Here is a 21,613-nt window from a genome sequence, read left to right as displayed (position 1 = left end):
CAGAACAATGAATGTGAGATTATGATTCTTATTATTTTAATATTAAGATCTTAACTCATGCAACGTTACAAACAAAATTGCAAAGGCATGGATGCCAAAAAATTCGCATATAATTATTTTAACAGATCTAATCATTTATGCGATTTCATTTATGTCTTACATTTAATTAAATTACGAAAAATGTCATAATCGTCACTTAAGAACCCAATTTAAAAACAAATATAATTAGTAATGTTAAATTGTTGATCAACTGCATAATTTGAATCTTCTAGCTCAGGTGATAAAGTCGCTGTTTGAAAGGATCCATTCTGGTTCACAAATCGACCAGCAAATTTTAATTCAAAATATATTTATATAGACCGTGATTACCTTTCCCTTAACCGTGAATCGTTCAAGACTGTTATTTTTCAAAATGTCGTAAATTTTTATTAGTGCATGATTTTATCAAAGATTGGTCAGGTAACTAAAACTAAACAAGTAAAGCAACTTGTCAACTACATCATCAAACATAATAAATAAATCAAAATGAAACCATGTTCTTGTGAACATAATCATAACATACACCCAAATATAGATTATATATAAACCTCCTGTTCAACTTAAACTTGTTAGGCATGAGCAGGTATGGTAACGGTACCAATCATATGATATTTAAGAGAACAATAAGATTATTCACAACTTTGAGAAAAAATCTAGTTACTTTTATCAAATATTGCCATTGGAGCTTCTTCACCTTTTCTTTGATACATGACATATATATATTTCAGTTCAGGATTATTGCTGATAAGTGTAAATTTCTACTGCTTAGGGCGTTAAAACTTGAGTTGAATGTCCGTTTCGTCACCCACGTTTTTAGACATGTTTAATGAAAAATGTACGTAATGATTGGTTTCAACGTAATGAAATCTGAGACTTAAGCAGTTCCATGGCTCTTGTTGAAGGTAGTCTTACCAAGTTAGTGTTTAAAAACTGATTATAAACACCTCTCTGATAGAATTTATAGTAAACATACCCATATTGTGCTATCTTTTCTGATGTGACAATCTTAGCCACTCTCTCATTCTTATAACATAGAAATGTTGGAATCCTGAGCGTTGCGAGGGTTTCAAGGCACGTGGGTTAAAAACAAACTTTGCTGCCCTGGTGACACAAACATTTTTATCACATCAACCAGTGACAAATACTGGCTGTAAAACGTTAAATATATAACATATGCTTTCAAATATTTTTATCATTCAAAACCATCACTTGAAATTCCATTCTACTGCTTAACATGAGGAATCAACTCCAAATTTGCACTCTATAGGACTGATTGATTAACACACTGCTTTCAAAGATTAAAGCGAGTTTTTTAGTATTTTGTATTTATATAATTTACCAAGGAAATTGAAATTGAATTGAAATTTTGTATTTAGATAGGTACCTATTTTTTATAAACTATATATATATTTACTGACAGTTGCAATCTCTTGTATATCAAAGAGCAAGAATGTTCAATAAAATGTAGGCACTTAATTGCATATGTGCTCCGGTGAACCACTAACATATTCGCCTGCTTAACGCCTTTTTGCAAGAATAGGATTACATAAATATGGGCTTCATTTCATGCCTGAAATAAAACATTAAATTGAACTGAACAAACCAAAAAATGTAACTCTTTAGTTGTACGTGCATATATAAATTGACTTTTCATATGTTACTTTTGATGATGATTACAATGCATGTGCATAAAATCCCAGCATCTCCACCATGTCGTCAAGCTCACCATACTTGTTAACCTATCGAATGAGATGATGCCTTTACTGATACTGGTTAGCGATATGTAATCATACTACATACCTATATGAGGCCTGGACGTTAGTGAGATGACGATTCACTCATTGCTGGTGTCCTACTTTATTACCTGCATATAAAATAAGTTTCACCTGATTATCCACCTGGTTTCTTGAACCTCATAGTCGCCTCCAAACCTCCCCTTATAGCGACCCCATTCCTCACACTAAGTTTACCATAAGTTCATATTAGCCATCAACAATTCCCTCGGATCACTGTTCACTCTGAATACTGATATACGTTAGTCACAATTTACATGAGGCACATCATTAATCTAATAACACCATAAGAAAACCGTTGAATTGATCCCCAAAGCAAAATTCTCCCCCCGTATATCTGTTCGCACATAACCTCCCTTTCTTACTATCGTTCGGCGTCTACCCTCTTGTCTTGTCCTAAAAAATCACAATAACCTAGAAGCGGTTATTTAACTTAAACATGACTGCGAGCGCCATCTACTCCATGACGCTGGCAACTATTAGCCGGTTCGCATGTTCGCGACAGCTTTGGTTGTTAAACAAACAAACAGACAGATATAAGCCTTGTGGCTTTTAACTCCGCGACGGCGTATATGAGTAATATAAAACGGTCCGCCGTAATCGACAGCCGTGTGTACAAATGCTTTTACTTGAGAGACGCGGATGGCGGGGAGGTCACCCATCGGTGGTTGTGTAGACAACGGTTTAAGTTTGAAACAGGAGTTGCATTTGTGTACTCTTTGACGAATTAAATTTCGAGCAGATAAAATCCAATATTTTTGTCTAATTAATGCTAGTACTAAAGCGGGACCGGTATGCAGGTTCGACGAGTGATAATAATCTACTAAAAGCGATACTATTCTCCTTTTTGCGGACAATAGTGTTTGATGTTTTTGATCAAAACCTAACTGAGAATGAGTGAGTCTACCTCCTACTCTTAGGAGACCTTGGTCGTCAATAAATGGGTGCAGTTTAAGAACTGATTTACTAGGAATTAGTTTGTTATTTTTAATAGCATCAAACTCGCGAGAGAAATGTGTTGCTTGTTCGTAGCGTAGTACGCGGTATTCTGCATATTCTAAGTCATTTGGAGTTATGGAACCTTGAGAGTTAAGTAATTTTGAAAAACGAAATGCGTATACGAGTGAGTGAATTAATTTAGTCCACGTCGCACATCTTACAGCGAGGTCGTGAATTGGGTGGGTAGGTACATCCGTAGATACAGTTTGCGCGGGAAGCGATGTAATTTTAATTTCTTGTAAATCTTCCTGTTTATTATTATTTATTTTAAATTCCTTTACAGGCCAGGTACTAATCGGAGCGGACAGCCATTGCGGGCCGTGGAACCAGAGTGAGTTATTTACTAATCCTGTTGGCGTTACAGGCCGCGAAACAATATCTGCCGGGTTCTCTACACCACGAACGTGGAACCAGTGGGAAGCGGGTAAGTACTCATTTATTTTAGCTATACGATTAGCTACAAATGTGTGAAATTTATAAGCGGGTGAATGAATCCATGTGAGCGTTACAGTGGCGTCTGAAAAAGCGTATACCTTATTTATAGTGCATCGTTTACTTAGGACGTCGCGAACTGAATTTATTAATTTTGCGAGTAACACGGCGGCGCAGAGTTCTAAGCGAGCGAGAGTTTTATTAGGATTGGAAACTTTGGATTTAGCGGTGAGTAATTCTACTGACTGCGCGGTTGAATTTTCATCTGAGTCTACGCGTATATAGATCGCAGCTCCATAGCACTGCTGACTAGCGTCGGCGAATCCTATTAAAGTGATTCTGTTTGTGGATGTGATGCCAATATGGCGCGGTATTTTAATTTGTGATAAGTGCGGAAGTTCCTGGTGGAATTGTTTCCATTTGGAGACAATGAAGTCGGGCACTTCATCATCCCAATCAAGTTGAAGTTTAAAACACTCTTGAATGAGTAGTTTCATGTAAGCTACAACCGGGCTAATTAGACCTAGCGGGTCGAACAAGCGCGCGGTGACAGATAGAATCGAGCGTTTAGTACAAGTCTCTGGAAAATCTATGTTTGTTTTGAAATGAAAGTTATCGTCAGTAGGCTGCCACTGCATACCTACGATTTTAGTGTCAGCGTTAGAATCGTCATCAAATTTGACAGCGAGAGGGCTTTTTAGTGCGGATGGGACGCGCGACATGAGTTGATTATCATTTGAAATCCATTTAACTAAATTGAAACCTCCCGATTTGAACATAGCGATCATCTCCTTATATATTTTTTCTGCCGTATCTACGTTATCAACGGAGCTAACATAATCGTCGACGTACATATGGTTTTCGGTTTCGTAAGCGGCAAGCGGGTACGAATCGCGGTTATCTGCGGCAAGTTGTCGCACGACACGCAATGCTAAATATGGTGAACTGGAAACACCGAAACAGACCCTATTAAATTGATATATTTCAATCGGTGTGTTAGTGTCAAATCTGAATAAAATTCTTTGGAATGAGTGATGATCAGGAGAAAGTTTCACTTGAAAATACATTTTCTCGATATCTGCGGATATTGCGATTGAAAACATGCGGAGATTTAACAGCAATTCGAAAATATTATTCTGTAGGACTGGGCCTACATATAGTAAATCATTAAGGGATTTTCCTGAGGTGGTTTTACAACCAGCGTTCAGTACGATACGCGTCTTTGAAGTTTCTTTGTCTGGACGATAAACGGCTCTATGCGGTATGTAATAAGAATCAGTGGTTTGAAAATCATTTGGGACCTTTGTTAAATAACCTTGATCTATGTAAGTTTGAATAGTTGCGTTATAATCTGACCGTAATCCAGTTGAGTCGAATTTCTTTTCTAAATTTAATAAGCGGTGCTTCGCTGCGGAATAAGAGGATCCTAATTCAGTAGGCGACTGTTTGAAAGGAAGAGCAACGGCGTAGGTACCGTCGTCATCGCGCGTGTAAGTAGACTGAAAATGTTTTTCACATGCTTCGTCATCTGGACTAAAATGGGTTTTTTCTGGGACATTTTCAATTTCCCAAAAGCGTTGCGTTAACTGATCGAGACAGAAGTCTTCAGTTTGGCAAAAGAAAGTCTTTTCCAAATTATGAGCGTTTAATGAGCGAGTTTCATTTTCGAGCGAATTAGGAAAACATTGCGCCCTTCCTCCGGCGATGTATCCGAGCGTAGTTTCGATACCTACAACCGAGGAGGTCGGCGAGGTCACTTTACCTGGTCCGAGTAACGTGGGGAACAATTCATTACCTATCAGACAATCTATTTCACCCGGTAAGTAATAAGCCCCTGCTACACGGCAGCCGACAAGCCCCCAAACCGCGTGGCCTTGGTCTGTCCCGGACCGTGTAGACAGTTGTTACCAACAAAATTTCGTTTGACCTCCGGACGCCCTTGGCATGCGAGCGCGCGCCAGCGACCGCGGTCTGAGCGGTCGGTCCGGAACCGTGTAGCCGCCCGACGCCGACCGCACTAGGCCATTTCGCTTGAAGGACGCGCCGTGTGCGCTCGTGTGGTTAATAGCCATGCCATGGGTACTCAGTAGCATTTCTAATAATTCATCAAATACTTTCCTCTTCATTCTCAGAAAGTTATGTATGTCCCCGTAGCGTAGTCCAGCGAATTCATTAAGTTGAAATGATTCAACAAATGCCGTTTTTTGAGCCAGCGTTTCATTCATATACCCTTTTCTTTTTTTACAAACTTTTTATTAACTTGCAATATACCTAATGTAAGTATGTAAATATGTTTTTATGGGTCAAATCTTGCAAGTTAAATTAGACCCACTTTCTAGTTTCCGATGGAGCTGAAAATTTGCATACATATATAAGTCGGGTGACAATGCATTATTATGGTACCATAGAGCTGATCTGATGATGGAGACAGGAGGTGGCCATAGGAACCCTGTGATAGAACAACGCGACCTAATTGTGTTTGGGGTTTTTAGAATTGTCTCGACGAGTATTAGATGCCTCTGGAAAGAAAAGTACAGTCAGCGATAAAAGCTTGTACCAAATATTATTTTTTTGCCAAAAACTTATTTTTTTGTCATTGCACTAGTATGAGTAGGTAGGTTATGAAATTTGGCGCCCCGGCCAATAAGTTTTGCCGCCCCAGAAGTGAAGGAAGAAAAACAAAATGCAATCCGCCAGGGGTGGCATACGCAGCCCTTAGGGCCATACGCCACTGAGTAGGTACTAATGCCACGCCAACTTTCTGAAAGGTTAGGGGCCATTTTGTGCGCTTGCAATACGTGTTGTCTGTCCGCGAGTTCTGAACACACTGTGGTTTGCCACCGTCTAGCCAGACAACTCAGACGGACCCACACACCAAGGACAGACCTAGGTCAGACGGTTAGTAGGCTTGTCGGCTGCCGTGTAGCAGGGGCTTAACGTGTCACTGTTTAAATTTCGAGCAGGAATGGTAACTGATAACGCGATGTTGTCGTTATTCACCTGAGCGCTTGTCTGACCGCCGTGCGTGCGAGCGGCACTCGTCGTAGGCGAGCGCGGCTGACGCGGCGGGTGAGACAGAGACGGAATATTCGAGGAGCTAGTGCTTGGGAGCGGCGCTGTGGAAGCGCGCGCGCCAGCTGAGTTGTTGTTATTATTATCATTTGCTGAATCAGCTGATCGCGGGGAATGCGTTGTATTCGAATGGGTTTCGTAGTGTAATAAAGAATGATGTTTCTTATTGCAAATCGAACACCGGTTTGTTGATTTACATGTATTAATATGATACTTAGGAAATATATTAGTAAATTGAATCTGAGGTGGATTTGCTGTTGATAATGCAACATTAACACGGTTTTATACATTTCATTTTCTTCTTCCATTTATTCTCGCAATAATAACAATAATTCACTTATTATTCCTACATCAAACAGGTTCTAATAACCCATTAGGTATTAATAGAAACTTAGATAAAATCCCATTTCATCCCTTTTTCTCATTTAAAGACTTAGTGGGATTTCTAATCATATTATTTATTCTAATTATATTAACTATGATTAATCCATATCTTTTAGGAGATCCAGATAATTTTATTCCAGCTAACCCATTAGTAACTCCTGTTCATATTCAACCTGAATGATATTTTCTATTTGCTTATGCAATTTTACGATCAATTCCCAATAAATTAGGAGGAGTTATTGCCTTAGTTATATCTATTTTAATTTTAATTATCTTACCTATTACTTTTAATAAAAAAATTCAAGGAATTCAATTTTATCCCATTAACCAAATTTTATTTTGATTTATAGTAACTGGGCGTTTTCACTTTTAGGGACACCCCCCGTTTTTATGATGTCCCGCGTGTTCATAAATATTTTACTCCGTTATGTATTCTTTTTTCCTGACTTTAATAATTTATACCCATAGAACACATATTTAACTAATGGTTTCGTCAATAGTTTTAGTTAAGATAAGCATAATGTAATTATAATATATTTTTTAAACAGTTAAAATAACGGTTTTTGACGTGTCCCACCCTAACTTGAAGGTTTTGCAAGTCACATCGTGCAATTTTTTTCTACTAAAGCTGTCGAGTTTATATGTTACCTAGAATCTAAAGAGTCTTACGGGGGACATGAACAAAGTTTTGAATTGAACCTTGCTGCTTTTGAATTAAAAACTAAATCAAATTAACATTACTTGAAAGTTATGCCACCTGACACATCAGGTTTGTAACGATCAAAACTACATTTAAATTTCTACTAATCCACATTAAAATTTGGGAATGGCAACATTAATAACACGTGATCAGACCGCAAACAATTTTAAACCGCCAGTACGCGACAGGAAGTTGTAAAGTGAGCTTGTGTCAGTGGACTGCAGACCGTACACGTTTCGTCAGTCAGGTTTGTGATCAATTTTCTTTAATAATATTAGCTTTTACATAATGCTCATATATTATAGATGGAAATTGATAATCTCGCAACTGTTTTTTTTATAAAAACATAAATATAGTATCTAAGATGAGTTCAGTGTTAAATTATGATTGTAGTAAAGTAGAAAAACGTGACGTCAGGTTTGTAACAAATCGCTCCGTTACGTATAGGCTGACCGACAATGTTACAAAACTGACGTCTATAGGGTGGTATTACATGGGCGTTCCATTCGAAATCTCAATATCGTCAGTAATTTGAAAAAATAACACAGAATGAAAATGTAGTAACAACGCATGAGTTGAATACATACTATTAGGGCGTTTTAACTTTAATTTTTATATAAAGTTTGATATTTTGGTCATGAATACGAGATTTTATCAAAATATTGACGATTATTGATAATTGTTTAGTAGTAGCAAAAAGTATAGGTAGATTGTATAGAGGGGTCCTGTCGTTGTAAATTTTGTAGTCACAGTAAATTTACTGCCATTTATCGACACACGACTAAAACTCAAAATGAAAACGTATAAAATTATCAAAAAAATGTATATATATGGATAAATGCTTTTATTATTTTTATATCATTTTGATCCATGTTCATCCACTGATATCTATGTGTTAAAATTGTTAAATATGAAACGGTGTCGTCACGCCATCTACCCGAACATAGGCTAAAGGTGTGTGCGCCATCTATGCGAGAATGACTATTTCTTGATTTCCTGTTCATCTTATACGAAGTTACATATGTCTTTGGTAGTATGTAGTTAGAATCGTCGTAGTAGGTACAGTTATTTCCAGTAAAGACGACAAACAAAACAATACAGTATGTTGATTGTAGAACCACCATCGCGAACATCTAATGTTTTTTCATCATGCACACTTGCTCGAAAAATACCTTATTTCATGCAGGTGTATTGAAGGACAAAGGCCTATTATTGTTCCCGCGGGAGTTATGGATTGTGAAAAAAAAGCTTTAACTCCCATGGGAGTTATAGCTTTTTTGTTTTAATTATGTCACTATATCGTAAGAACCATGTAAGTTATAAGTAAAATACTTTGTTTAAAGTCATGGTAAAAAGGATTTTAACTTTTACCTTTACCTTTTACCTTTATTATTTAATATTTTTGTTTATGCTTAAAAATATTTAATTTGATTAATTTAATTGGCGTTTTAAATATTTTTACACAAAATGTTCAATCGTGGCTGAATGTGAAGGTTTAGTGACAATTTAGCGGACGTATTTTTGAAATGTCACCGTATTTAATACTGTCACAAACACAAACTGTCATCAAACAAACTGGATTAGTATCACCAAAGACATATGTAACTTCGTATAAGACGAATAAAGTCTAAGGAAAAAACGTGCCTCGGAATTCAAGTAAAAGTCATTCTCGAATAGGTGGCGCACACACCTTTAGCCTATCCTCGGCTAGATGGCGTGACGACACCGTTTCATATTTAACAATTTTAACACATAGATATCAGTGAATGAACATGGATCAAAATGATATAAAAATTATAAAATTATTTATCCATATATATACATTTTTTGATAACTTTATACGTTTTCATTTTGAGTTTTAGTCGTGTGTCGATAGATGGCAGTAAATTTACAGTGACTACAAAATTTACAATGACAGGACCCCTCTATACTATCTATTCTTTTTGGTATCACAAAACAGTCAGTCTAATATAAAATGTCAGTTGTATTAACAAAACTACCGTGAGGTTGAGACATACTTATTACATATATAAAACGGATCACTCACGTACTTACGCATTTTCGACTTAGTACGTGAACGATCCGTGTTATAATTATTTCATGTATAATGTCACGTTTAGTAACTGTTATTTATATTTACTATCTATTTTTTATTACAGAATAAAAAAAACGTAACGACATTTAATACTTAATATTTTTTATATTTCATAGAATAAAATTACAAAACTAAAGTGTATACCTGTTATTTGACCACCCTGTACAAAACCCTTCCAGTGCGAGTTTGACTCGTACTTGATCGATTTTTTTTTCATTCAAACGCCCATAACACGGTTTTGTATATTTTAGGTTTTCCGGACTCACCATGCCTCTTAGTGGTGCAGAAAGAGCTCGGAGGTATAGAGAACGATTAAAACAAGACCCTGAAAAGTTAGAATCAGTAAGAAAAAAAAATGTAGATCGAATTAGGTTCACCAAAAAGAAAATTGCACAATTAACGATAGAGGAAGCTGAAAAAAGAAGAGAGAACTGGAAGAAATATCAAAGGGCAAGTCGGATGAAAAAAAAGAATAAAATGGTTACTGAAACTGTACAAGATGAGAATTTAGACCCGAATGAAAATTGTAGTACGTCTCATGGCACGAGTAGACAACCTGCCAACAAAAAGATGCTTAAAAGATTGCGAAAGAAATGTAAACTTTTATCAAACAAATGTAGGCGTATCACAGCCTATAACAGTATTATTATCACTCAGAAGGAAACTAATAGAAAAAAATATCAAAGGGCCAAAAAAGAAATGCAAAAAACCATCGATAATCTAAACTTACAGTTAGAAAAATTGAAAGCAAGACAAGAAATTTTAGAAAGCACAATAAAAAAAACATATCAGAGTAACTGTAGCAAGAACGAAAAAACAGTTATGCAAAAGTTAGTAAGGAATTCGGAAAACAAAAACTTAGTCTCGAAAATGCTAGGACTGAAGTTTAAACCCAGAGCTAAGCCAAAAAAAATACGACGAATTGATATAAAAGAAATTACGCAATTCTACTTGAAAGACGACGTCAGCCGTAATACGGCAGGGAAAAAAGAAACACGGACTAAAAACAAAGAAAAGGTTCAGATACGTTATTTATTGGATACACTGGTTAATACGTTCAAAAAATATAAAAGTGAAGGTGGGCGTTATGGTTTCACGACATTTTACAAGCACAAACCATTTTATGTCCTGTCGCCTGGTTTAAGCTCAAGAAATACGTGCTTGTGCATCAAGCATAGTAACTTCGGTTTCTTGCACACTGCAATGGTCAAACATGGATTAGTCACTGGTGGCATTAAAGAAATTATGAGCAAAGTATCTTGTGACACTAACAATTACAATTGCATGTGGAATAAATGCCGACAATGCAAAGACATAAATGTTGTCTATGAAGTAACCAGTGATGACAAATTGGATCAACCAGTCGAATGGTCACAGTGGGAAAGAGTAGATCATATCTATCAGAAAAATGATGGCGAAACTACTAAAGAAATGCGTACTAAAAAAACAGCAAAGGTTACGAAAACTGGAACCTTAAATGACTTGAAAAATCAGTACGAAAAAGACTTGGTATTGTTTAAGAAACATCACTTTAATATGATTCACCAGCAAGCACAGTACCAAAAGGCTATAACAGGATTAAAACAAAATGAAGCCCTAATTGTTTGTGATTTTTCCGAAAACTACGATGCTAAGCTGGCGAACGAAGTCCAATCTATGCATTATGGAGCGTCTAATCGTCAAATATCCTTGCATACAGGCATGGTATTCTGGAAAGACTACTCGCAATCTTTTTGCACCATATCGGATAACACGAGTCATCAGCCAGGAGCAATTTGGGCACACTTAATTCCTATAATTGATATGATCAAGCAAAAAACCCCGGATACGACAGTAATCCATTTTTTCTCGGACGGGCCATCATCACAATACCGTCAAAAAAAAAATTTTTATTTATTAGCTTACTTTACAGCTAAATATGGCCTCAAATATACGACATGGTCATTTTATGAGGCTGGTCATGGCAAAAACGTTGCAGACGGAATCGGAGGGTCTGTAAAACGTACTCTGGACAAAAAGGTTTGTTGCGGTAATGATGTTGTCGATGCAAAAGACGCGCACCATTTGTTGAAGCAAAGTTTAAGAATCACCAAAGTATTTCTCATTGACGATTGCGAAATCGACCGCATATCGAATATTTTACCTGCTACATTGCCAGTGCTAAAAGGAACTATGCAGTTGCATCAAATTATGACCAGCGACAATGGCGTACCGTTTAAAATAAAATACAGGCATATTAGTTGCTTCTGTGGGGATATGAAGGGACAATGTGGCTGTTTTTCACCACAACCACATTCCGTGACTACGTCTGACGTCTTAATTGCTAAGACGGCAATGTCTAGTAGTCTGTCTTGTGCTTCGGGAGTGATCCCTGAACAAAACCTGACTGACGACATAAGTGAAACAATAACACTTGATAACCAGCATGACAATGTACCAGAGCCTGATCTACCCTTGGACTTGGTAGATATTTGTGTTAAACCTTTTACTGATGATACACCAGAATTGATTGACCATGCCGTATTTCCTTTGGGACACGAAAACAATGTTTTGCTTCGGAATAATCAGGATAGTAATTATCAATGCCAACGTAACACCATCGACGACATACCAGTCATTTATGTCGAAGAAAATCATGAAAGTCTACCTGTAGAGATAGAACCGGTCCGTGAAGACATGGCAGAACTAGCGAAACAGACACCAGAGGTTGACTTAATATCTATTGACGAAATTTCAGTTAATATCCTGGAAACAGACAAGACATCAATGGCTGAAACAATATCAAACAGGAAAAGTCCGATACCTGACATTACCGTACACGTCAAAAACGAACCTGACAAACGCTGTAGAAGTAGATGTCATCCGCAAAAAAAGATTTTGCATCAGGCCGTAGAAAAAGTAACTACACGTTCAGCTAAAAAAAATCTGAAACAAAAGACCCCACTACTGGACAATACTAAACACACTGAAGAAACACAAGAGCTTGAGAAACATGTTAGCAAAAATAGAACCAGAAAACAGTTTTTACATCAGAGAGTAGAAATTGTAGAGACACGATTAACTAAAAAAAATCAGAACATTAAAAGAGAATTGAAGTCACCCAGTGAAGAAAAACAAATACCCGACAAACGTAGAATTAAAAAGGATCAGTCAGCCGCTTTACAGGCTGTAGAAAAAGTCGTTACAAGCACAAATAAAACAACCCAGGAATCAATGAAATGTAAACAAGTTACTGAAAATACCAGTAGCAGAAAACGTCCGCAGCGGTTGCTGACTAGTTTTCTTGATTGTAACAAATGTCTCACCTCTATCTTGGGACAAAAAGGAAAATGTATAGTTTGCCAAAAATGGTACTGTACTGACTGTATTGATGGCAACTTTGGCATTGATTATATATGTGATTCATGTCTGGAAGGTGAGTTAGCAATTTAGTTGCATGTATTGAGTAATAGCAGTATTAGTATTTACTAGTTATCAACAGAACGAAAAAATATTACATCATATGTTTCTTTGTTTCAGGTTAATACCTCGTACCAAATCGAATAGGTATCGACGATTGTCCATACAACACTGTTGTACATCAATATGGTAATCTTTTGTGACGTGGACAAAATTCTAACTATGGCCGACTTAGAGGAGATATATATTAATGACATAAAATGGCCTTGGCCCATTACTCACTTCACACTTGCTGAGAAGTGTTTCGGATGTCGAAGAGAATTAATGAACACTGTATGGCCCAGACATTTCACTTTGTATATGAACCAAGCGGACATTGTGTATTTATTACTGAGCTCATACTTTTGGTGCCATTTCTGTAATTATTGTGTTTATGACCATTTTACAAGCGATGAATGTGAGGTTTGTAATGAATAATTTTTTGTGTGTGTGTTAAAAAATAATTGAGTCATAATAGTGATTATTTTAATTCTCATAAGTACTAATTAAATTACTAATTTATATACAAGGCATAATTTGACTGATATGTATTTGTGTTTTAACTAAGTATATATATTAATGGCGTTATTCATAAACGTTTGTCAAAGTTAGTACGTTCATGATCGTCGTTTGTCCCTCTTTATTCAACCGACGAAAAAAAAAACGGAGGAGGTTCTCAAGTCGACGCGTATATTTTTTTTTTTTTTTTTTTTTTTTTTTTTTATCAAAGCGAAAGATGGGGGCAAACGACGATCATCAACGTGTTAACTTTGACAGACGTTTAGGATTTATGAATAACGCCATAAGAGTTTAAATAACGTTTAATGATCTTTTGATTGTACGAAGAAAGTTTATAGCACATTGTAGGTATAACAATGTTCCATGTTAATAGGTGCTTGTTATCAGAGATTATTTAACTTAGTAGGTACGATAGGGTCCATTTCAAAAGAGCTTCTAATACTATGTCATTATGCTTTATCTGTTAAACACAATTTAAAAATCTTTATTATCCATTTCCTCTTAATACGTTGAGTTCTACTTAACAAAGTACAAACTTTTTTGATACGGACCTTTGCCAGGGGTGAAAAAGACACAAAATATTATTTTGAAATGTTGGTTCCTAAGATACAACTTCTTGCCTTCTACGATTTTTTTGGTTATTTCTATAAAAAATGTTTATTTTTGTTATATCATTGTATATCAGTATACCTAAATTACTGCTGTGTATTTTGTTTAAAGTTTTTCTGAGTTGATCATCTACGAATTTGAATACTCACGCTAGTATATATTGAGGTGAAGTGTAGGCATCTAAAAGTGCTCTTTTAGTATTGATTTTTCTAAGAGTTTATAGTTTTGTGTTTTAAAAATACGTATATTTTTGCTACGGAGAAATGTTGACAGTATTGTCGATATTATGTAACATTTGATTTTTCATACTTGGAAAGTAAAGCAATACTCGATACTTTCGACAGAATCTGAATGTTTTTTTAATTGTTGATTTAGACTATTACTTTTGTGGTAACTTATATGTGTCAAATGTAGCTCAAATAAAGACTGATTACAATAATTGGTTAACTAATTTATATAAAAAAGTGAGATTTATACTAAGAGTAAAATATTAAGAATATGACTGACATCTAACATATGACTGTCGTTAATAGTGAGATTATTTTTTTTGAAACTGTACCTAAATAAGTAAATTGCAGTATTAATCATTAGTAATGCTAAGTATAACATACTTAACCAATTCGAAGTATTTTTATGTACGTAAGACTGATTATGTTCTTAAATAATTACCGCACTGTCCTATAATAAAACGAATTAATATATTTGCAGTTTTCTCATCTAATATTAAGAATATGACTGACATCTAAAGTATGACTGTCGTTAATAGTGAGATTATTTTTTTAGAAACTGTACCTAAATAAGTAAATTGCAGTATTAATCATTAGTAATGCTAAGTATAACATACTTAACCAATTCAAAGTACGTATACTATGTAGGTACGTAAGACTGATTATGTTCTTAAATAATTATCGCATTGTCCTATAATAAAACGAATTAATATATTTACAGTTTCTCATTACCTTACCGCATCATGTAATCCCAGCCTAAGAATTTTGAGCTTGTCAGTTTTGTAACTGTCCCACTTGCTCAGTTGCTTTGTTTGGTCTCTATTTCGTTTTCTATTAAGCTTTTAACCCAAAGTTTTGTTTTATAGAGAACTACCTAAAAATATACATTAAAAGAAATGCAACTATGAACGATTTTTTCAGAATATTTATCGAAATAAACAAAATAAATAACATAATGGTATCAATCGTTACAAAACTGACAATAAAATTTATTTTCAGGCAATAATAACTGTTTGTTTTATGAAACGACCTGTTTATATAAAAATATAAGTCATTTGCAGCAAAAGAAATGCAAAATATTGCTAATTACTTTTGTAGTTAAAGCGTGTCAACAAAAATTAGATTGTTACAAAACTGACCAGTTTGGACTACACTGTCAGGTTAGTTTATCAATAATTAAAAAACTAAGCGTATTTATGTGGGACTCATCACAGTTTTAGTAACTTTAGAAAATAAACTTCATTATAGATTAGAACATTCAGCATAAAAACATGTTTTTTTTTTAAGTCGTAATTTTCAATCTGGTGCACGATTTAGTGAAAACGCCCAACTACAGTTATTTAGGTCTCCGTGCCTTCGCTTGAACCACATTATGAGATAACACCCTTGTAACTCAGCCCTAATCAAGCGAATTCATCAACTAGTAGCGCCATCTATCGCGCTACCCAATTACTAATGTCGCCCGGTTGCCAGCGCGCAGCTGCTTTCTCTTCAGTACGCTTTTGTAACTCAGCCGAGCAACACGTTTACAAAGCAAGTTTAAAAAGATCAAGAAATTTAAACCGTAAAAATATTTTGAAAACCTCCGACTTCGTGACATTCCGCTCGGTGCCCATGGCCCAGCGACGAGACGCAGTGACCTTCCTACAGGCACCGTCACAAAAAGTACACGGGTACTTACGCCTCATGGCCTCGTCCTGTGGGACAACAAGCGTCGTCCCGTGAGACGATATGGGGTCGTCCCGTGAGACGACATGGCGTCGTCCCGTGAGACGACATGGCGTCGTCCCGTGAGACGACATGGCGTCGTCGCGTGAGACGACATGGCGTCGTCGTGTGAGACGACATGGCGTCGTCCCGTGAGACGACAAGCGTCGTCCCGTGAAATGACATGGCGTCGTCCCATGAGACGACATGGCGTCGACCCGTGAGACGACAAGGCGTCGTCCCGTGACACGACATGGCGTCGTCCTGTGGTATCGTCCTGACAGACGACATGGTATTGTCCTGACTGACGACATGGCAGCGTCTTGTAAGACGACGAGCATCGTCTCGTTAAAAGACCTTGTGACATTCCGCTCAGTGCCCGTGGCCCAGCGATGAGACTAAGTGAGCTCTTATAGCCATCACCATAAATAGAATACCTACGGGTATAAATGGCACACGGCGTCGTCCCGTTGGACGACAAGCGTCGTTGCGTGAGACGACATAGCGTAGTCCCGTGAGATGACATGACATCGTCCTGTGGGACATCAGGCGTCGTCCTGTAAAACGATAAGGCGTCATCCTGTGATACGACAGGCATCGCGATGAGTTACGTCATCATGTAAGAAGACATTGCGCCATCCTGTGGTATCGTCCCGTGAGAGGATATTGCGTCCCATAGGACTACATTGCATTGTTCCATAAGACTACATTTTGTCGTATCGTGAGACATTAATGCGTCGTCCTATGAGATGATATCGCATCGTCCTATGAAATGACATTGAAATGACGTTGTCTTGTTAAACAAAAACCGTTGTCTCATGGTCTACCATTAATACGGTAGCGGACGTCTTATTGGTCGCTTTATCGTTCGATGTCTGCACGGTGGGCCTCGCATTTAAGATCTGCATGGTCATGAACCAATGCACGACTTAGCTAGTGGCGTCATCATCATTGTAGCCGACCAAATGGTGTGTCACCTTTTAGAACGACGAGCAGCAGAATTTCTATTAGCGGGTTTGGCGCGAAATTGATAACGAAATGCAGTTACAGTTATTGTCTCAACCTGCCAGGAAAAAAGGAAGGTTTCCGTCTTGGTCGTGTACAAATGTTGGTCTGGGTCGATAACAAACAATTGCCGTGAGATACCAAACAAATCAAAAATATACATTCTGAGGATCCTAAACTGTATGACTAACCGGCATGAAAAATAGCAGTTAAGAAACTGTGAAAAGGGAAAAGTACAAAGTGAAAAACCTTGTGTTATACTTTGCCCAACTAGATCCTATACCAAAAAGAGAGAGGGGGAGGCAAGAAAAATGGACGTTAGCCTTAAAGAAGGAAAGAAAACTAAAACTCTCTCTTCTGAATAGGAATGCCAATTCATTAACGGCTCTGTCATAGGCTAACAAGAGATATCTCTATATTGCGGCTCTAAACCTGAAAAGAATAGAGTTTATGATACTCATATATATTAGTGAAAAATCATCGCACTAAATCCCTCTTTTGAATGATGAATGACTAGTCAGGTTGATAGTGTCTTTGGGAATACTGAAGCATCTCCTGTATACTCGCTAAATATTGACCATTAGCTAAAAAATTGCGGCCTGTTACAAAGAGAAATCTTTTACTTACTTTAAATCGTCTACTATGTAGCTGTGAAACAGAGACCACTGAACTAAGAGTAACACGTAGAAAACAGCAAGTACCTTCCATCGCATTCCGTCCAATAGACCGAACTGACAAAGGCATTTATAATGTAATTAGTGCTCTATTCACATCAGTCAGGTAGAAACGTGTGAAATTAGGTTCAAAATTCAAGTAACAAGCTCCACTTCGGAAGATTATCTAAGCAGCGGGTTGTCAATCGACCTGCCGTTGGTATAACAATCATACATCATAAAACGTTGACCATAAACGTTACATAGTTCAATTTCAAAGGAAATGAACTCTTACTGGTAATCTAACTATCAGAAACAGACGGTATTTGTAGGAGGTGCTTTCACAGAATGTCTAAAAGGACCAACTAGTAAAATATTAAATTAGTATGGCAATCCGCATAGTTACCCATGATTGTTCAATAGGTGAAACATCGGTTTCTTTAGTGGTAAATGTTATGCCTATGTAGAAGATGAAGCTCCCCTTCAAGTTATGTAAATAAATAAAGAATTAATGAAAAGATTTTTCGGTAGTTTAGTTAGAGTGGAGTTACTGATTCTGTTTCGAAAAATCGCGAATTGAATTAGAGGTGAAGCCGCCTAAGAGAACTAAGCTGTCGAACCAATAGCCACGGTCCACGGCTTTACATCTAAACGATGATTGTTTAATTTCTCCAAATAGACAAATTAAAATGAAGTCACTTCAGAAACTTTGAAACCATGTGGACTGCGGGGCAAGCCAACGTACATACAAACGTACAACGTACGTAAATGTACACACATGCGTAATATGTAGAAAATATTTGCAGGCAGTCACCGATAGCAGATACCGGATTCTGAAAGAACACGGATCAGAAATATCCTTCTTTCGATTTCCAGATGAGAGGTTTCCTTTGCAGATAAGGAAGTACTCACGTGATTTTATAAAAGAACAACAACATACGGTGGTTCAGGAAAAAATGCAAGATCTAAGTGAAATATGATCCCAGTAGTGACTCATGACTACAAATATGTTTGCCGGTTAAATAGAGCCTGCAATTTACTCTGAAAATCAACACTAGTTCTGCTGTCATTGCCAGATCTAAGTACAATAAGCTTAGCTGAAAGGTAGTAGTCCAGGGTTTACAGCATACTGTTGTAACAGGTCTCGTAGGGCATGTAATTGGAAACGTCATCGTCAATGCAATCAATTAGAGTTCCAGGTGTAGTACCCTACAAAATCATCGTGTCTTGGTTATAGGGCAGATGCGCTGCTAATAGAATTACAGCATTAGTTGTGAAGACAACTACAATTCATATATTTATATATTCATGATAATATGCTTATATCATTATATACAGTAAATATGAGATGTCAGTAGACATATATCAACGTTACGTCAGGCGTAGCTCACTCCGCGATTTCGTCGCGTCGCTACAAGTACATGCGGCCCATAACAATTTTGGTGTCTAGCACTAGTAGTTGCCGCGCACCGCTATGGAACGGACGCCTGCTCGCGCTTGCGCCACCTTGCGGTCATAATCTGTCGTAATAGTACATACTATTATTTATTGTATGGTTACGTCAAGGTAGTGACATGAATATAATATGTCGCAGAAAGGCCTAGATCATCAAATAATTGTTTATTTGTGGGCATCATGATGCCTAATTAACCCTAGGGTTCCCTCAAGATCATCAAATGATACACGACTTGATTGCACGAAAGCCAATAAACAACATACAACGTCCTTGTATTGCTAAATTTCTAATCAAAAGTACCTACAAATTAATAATAATAATAATTCAGCCTATATACGTCCCACTACTGGGCACAGGCCTCTTCTCACTCGCGAGAGGGCTTGGGCTATAGTCCCCACTCTGGCCTAATGCGGATTGGGGCTTCAAAGTACAAATTAAGTAATCAAATTAATATTTGGTAATGAACGCGTCTACACGTGTTAAGGTTTGACAGGAATTGTGCCACAGCATAGCCCGCGCGCGCCGGTGCTGGCGCAGCACTTGAGATTAGATGACATCATGAGACACCCGTGGTTTGTGCCACTGCAATGGTATAATGCCAAGAACTTACTGGTTCGGACCAATATACAAATAATAATGTTTTAATTTGTCTGGGTGTTACGAAAGTTCCGCAATTGGTTTGAAAAGGTTGCACTACAATTTAAAGTAGATAGGTCCACCTCCTCTACTCTTACTCAAAGAGTCTTTCATCGTCAGTCAAGAGGTTCTTACACTCTTATTAGAAGATCGTATGTATACGAAAGCATTAAAAACTCACAAATCGTGCTAAGTCTAACAATAAAGCACAATCCAGCGCACAAGCACAAGCGCGAACCATAAAATCTTCAGTTTGGGAATCAGCTTGCCACCAGAAAGAGTGAACATTAAACAACCTACAATTACAAGCCTTTATTATAATTAGCCTAAAAATTATGGGTGAAGGCATTGGAATTATTCAAAGATTAAAAAATCTTCTAAAATATCCTACTTGGTAGACGGATCTTCAGTCTACGCACAACATCATGGTGAGATGCCATCCACAATAACTGGAGTTGTCAGCATCACTTTAAATTCATAATCATCGCCTCCATACGATTGTCACCTTCGTGTCAGTGATTCTGTTCATTCGTTACATGCGCTTGCATGACTGACAAGCATATAATATAAGCTTGGTTGACCCGGCACCAGCCTAATTGGCAAGTTTTCAGTTATCTGTGGGGAGTAATAAATTTAGCAGCATAATTGACACTTAAAATAGGTAGGAGCCTACCATTTCATATAAGAATTAATATCTATTCATGGCTTACTATTAATATGGTTGTTTTTAAAGCAACCCTCACCTAAAACTAATCAGTAAGGAAGGATGTATTATCGCCTCAGTTGAAACTACTGCTAGGTTGTTGAGAGTTGTTACTTGTTAGTAACGCACACATTAAATCATGAAGTGTTGTATTTTCTTCTTCACTTTCTGATGCTACTTTCAGGCAGAGGAGTACTTGATTCGAAATAAATCTCAATTGCTTCCACAAATAAGAACATCATGTTTATAATTTTTAACACATTTACGGAATAAGTTGTCCTTATGTAATGATAGCCCATTAACAAATAAACCTGCTATACCTAGTCAATAACTATGTATTAATATCTAAATAATGTCAATATCGTATTGCAGTGGGCACCTATACAAACCTTTGGTTATTTGTCCACATTAAAAGTCATATTACATTACATCTGGCCTATGATGCAACTTACCAATTGACATTAAATTGTTGGAAAATACGATAAATCAGAGAGGACCCAAGCTTTTCCAATTAGTTACAAAAATTTTTAAACAGTGGATGGGCCGGCAGTGCTTTATTTGTGTTAAGCAGTAGATAAGCTGTAGTAATATCATGACATCATACAACAAAACCTTTTTATCACCTAGTGGGCTATTGTAATGAAAGAATCAGGTAATTTGGACGGGTTTAATGTAAAACTCACTCGATGAGGTTCACGTTACATGCATCAGAGCTACTACTTCAGATAGTGGTTACACTTAAATTGGTACGACCTACAAGTACCTTCTTGTCTTTAATTATGATTTTAGGGACAGTCTTTCAACTAATAGTCACACAGTTTTGTTTTATATAAAAAGTTAAGTAGTTTTATAGTCGCAATGGATAACTTATGTTGCCAGTCAGTGCTAACAATTGTCTCGTCTATCGGTAATTACAAATAAGGAAAATCTAGTTAAGGTTTGACGTAAACAATCCTTTAATATATCAATACGGAATAAATTTCAAGCCCATATTCTTATCAAGTGATTTTTGCATAAATTTAATTATTATCAGTCACAGTACGCCCGGGCCAGCGCCGGCAGAGGTTTAAACACGTCTCATAATGTGGTTCAAGCGAAGGCACGGAGACCTAAATAGAACCGTTTTTCCCCCGAAGGGTAAAAAAC

At 36.9% G+C, this 21,613-nt stretch overlaps 1 protein-coding gene across 1 annotated transcript; it reads left to right on the top strand.

Annotated features, from left to right (window-relative positions):
- Positions 1 to 6,546: 6,546 nt before the first annotated feature.
- On the top strand, positions 6,547 to 7,068 carry LOC134805820 (cytochrome b-like; the record flags this gene model as incomplete). The annotated part of the gene is given in 1 exon segment (XM_063779032.1): positions 6,547 to 7,068. A coding segment is annotated over 1 exon segment (516 nt), but the record flags the coding sequence as incomplete, so codon positions are not given.
- Positions 7,069 to 21,613: the final 14,545 nt, after the last annotated feature.

The sequence above is a fragment of the Cydia splendana genome, unplaced genomic scaffold (genome assembly GCF_910591565.1).
Source record: "Cydia splendana unplaced genomic scaffold, ilCydSple1.2 scaffold_66_ctg1, whole genome shotgun sequence".
Classification (NCBI taxonomy): Eukaryota; Metazoa; Arthropoda; class Insecta; order Lepidoptera; family Tortricidae; genus Cydia; species Cydia splendana.
This window is presented reverse-complemented; position numbering and strand designations above follow the sequence as displayed.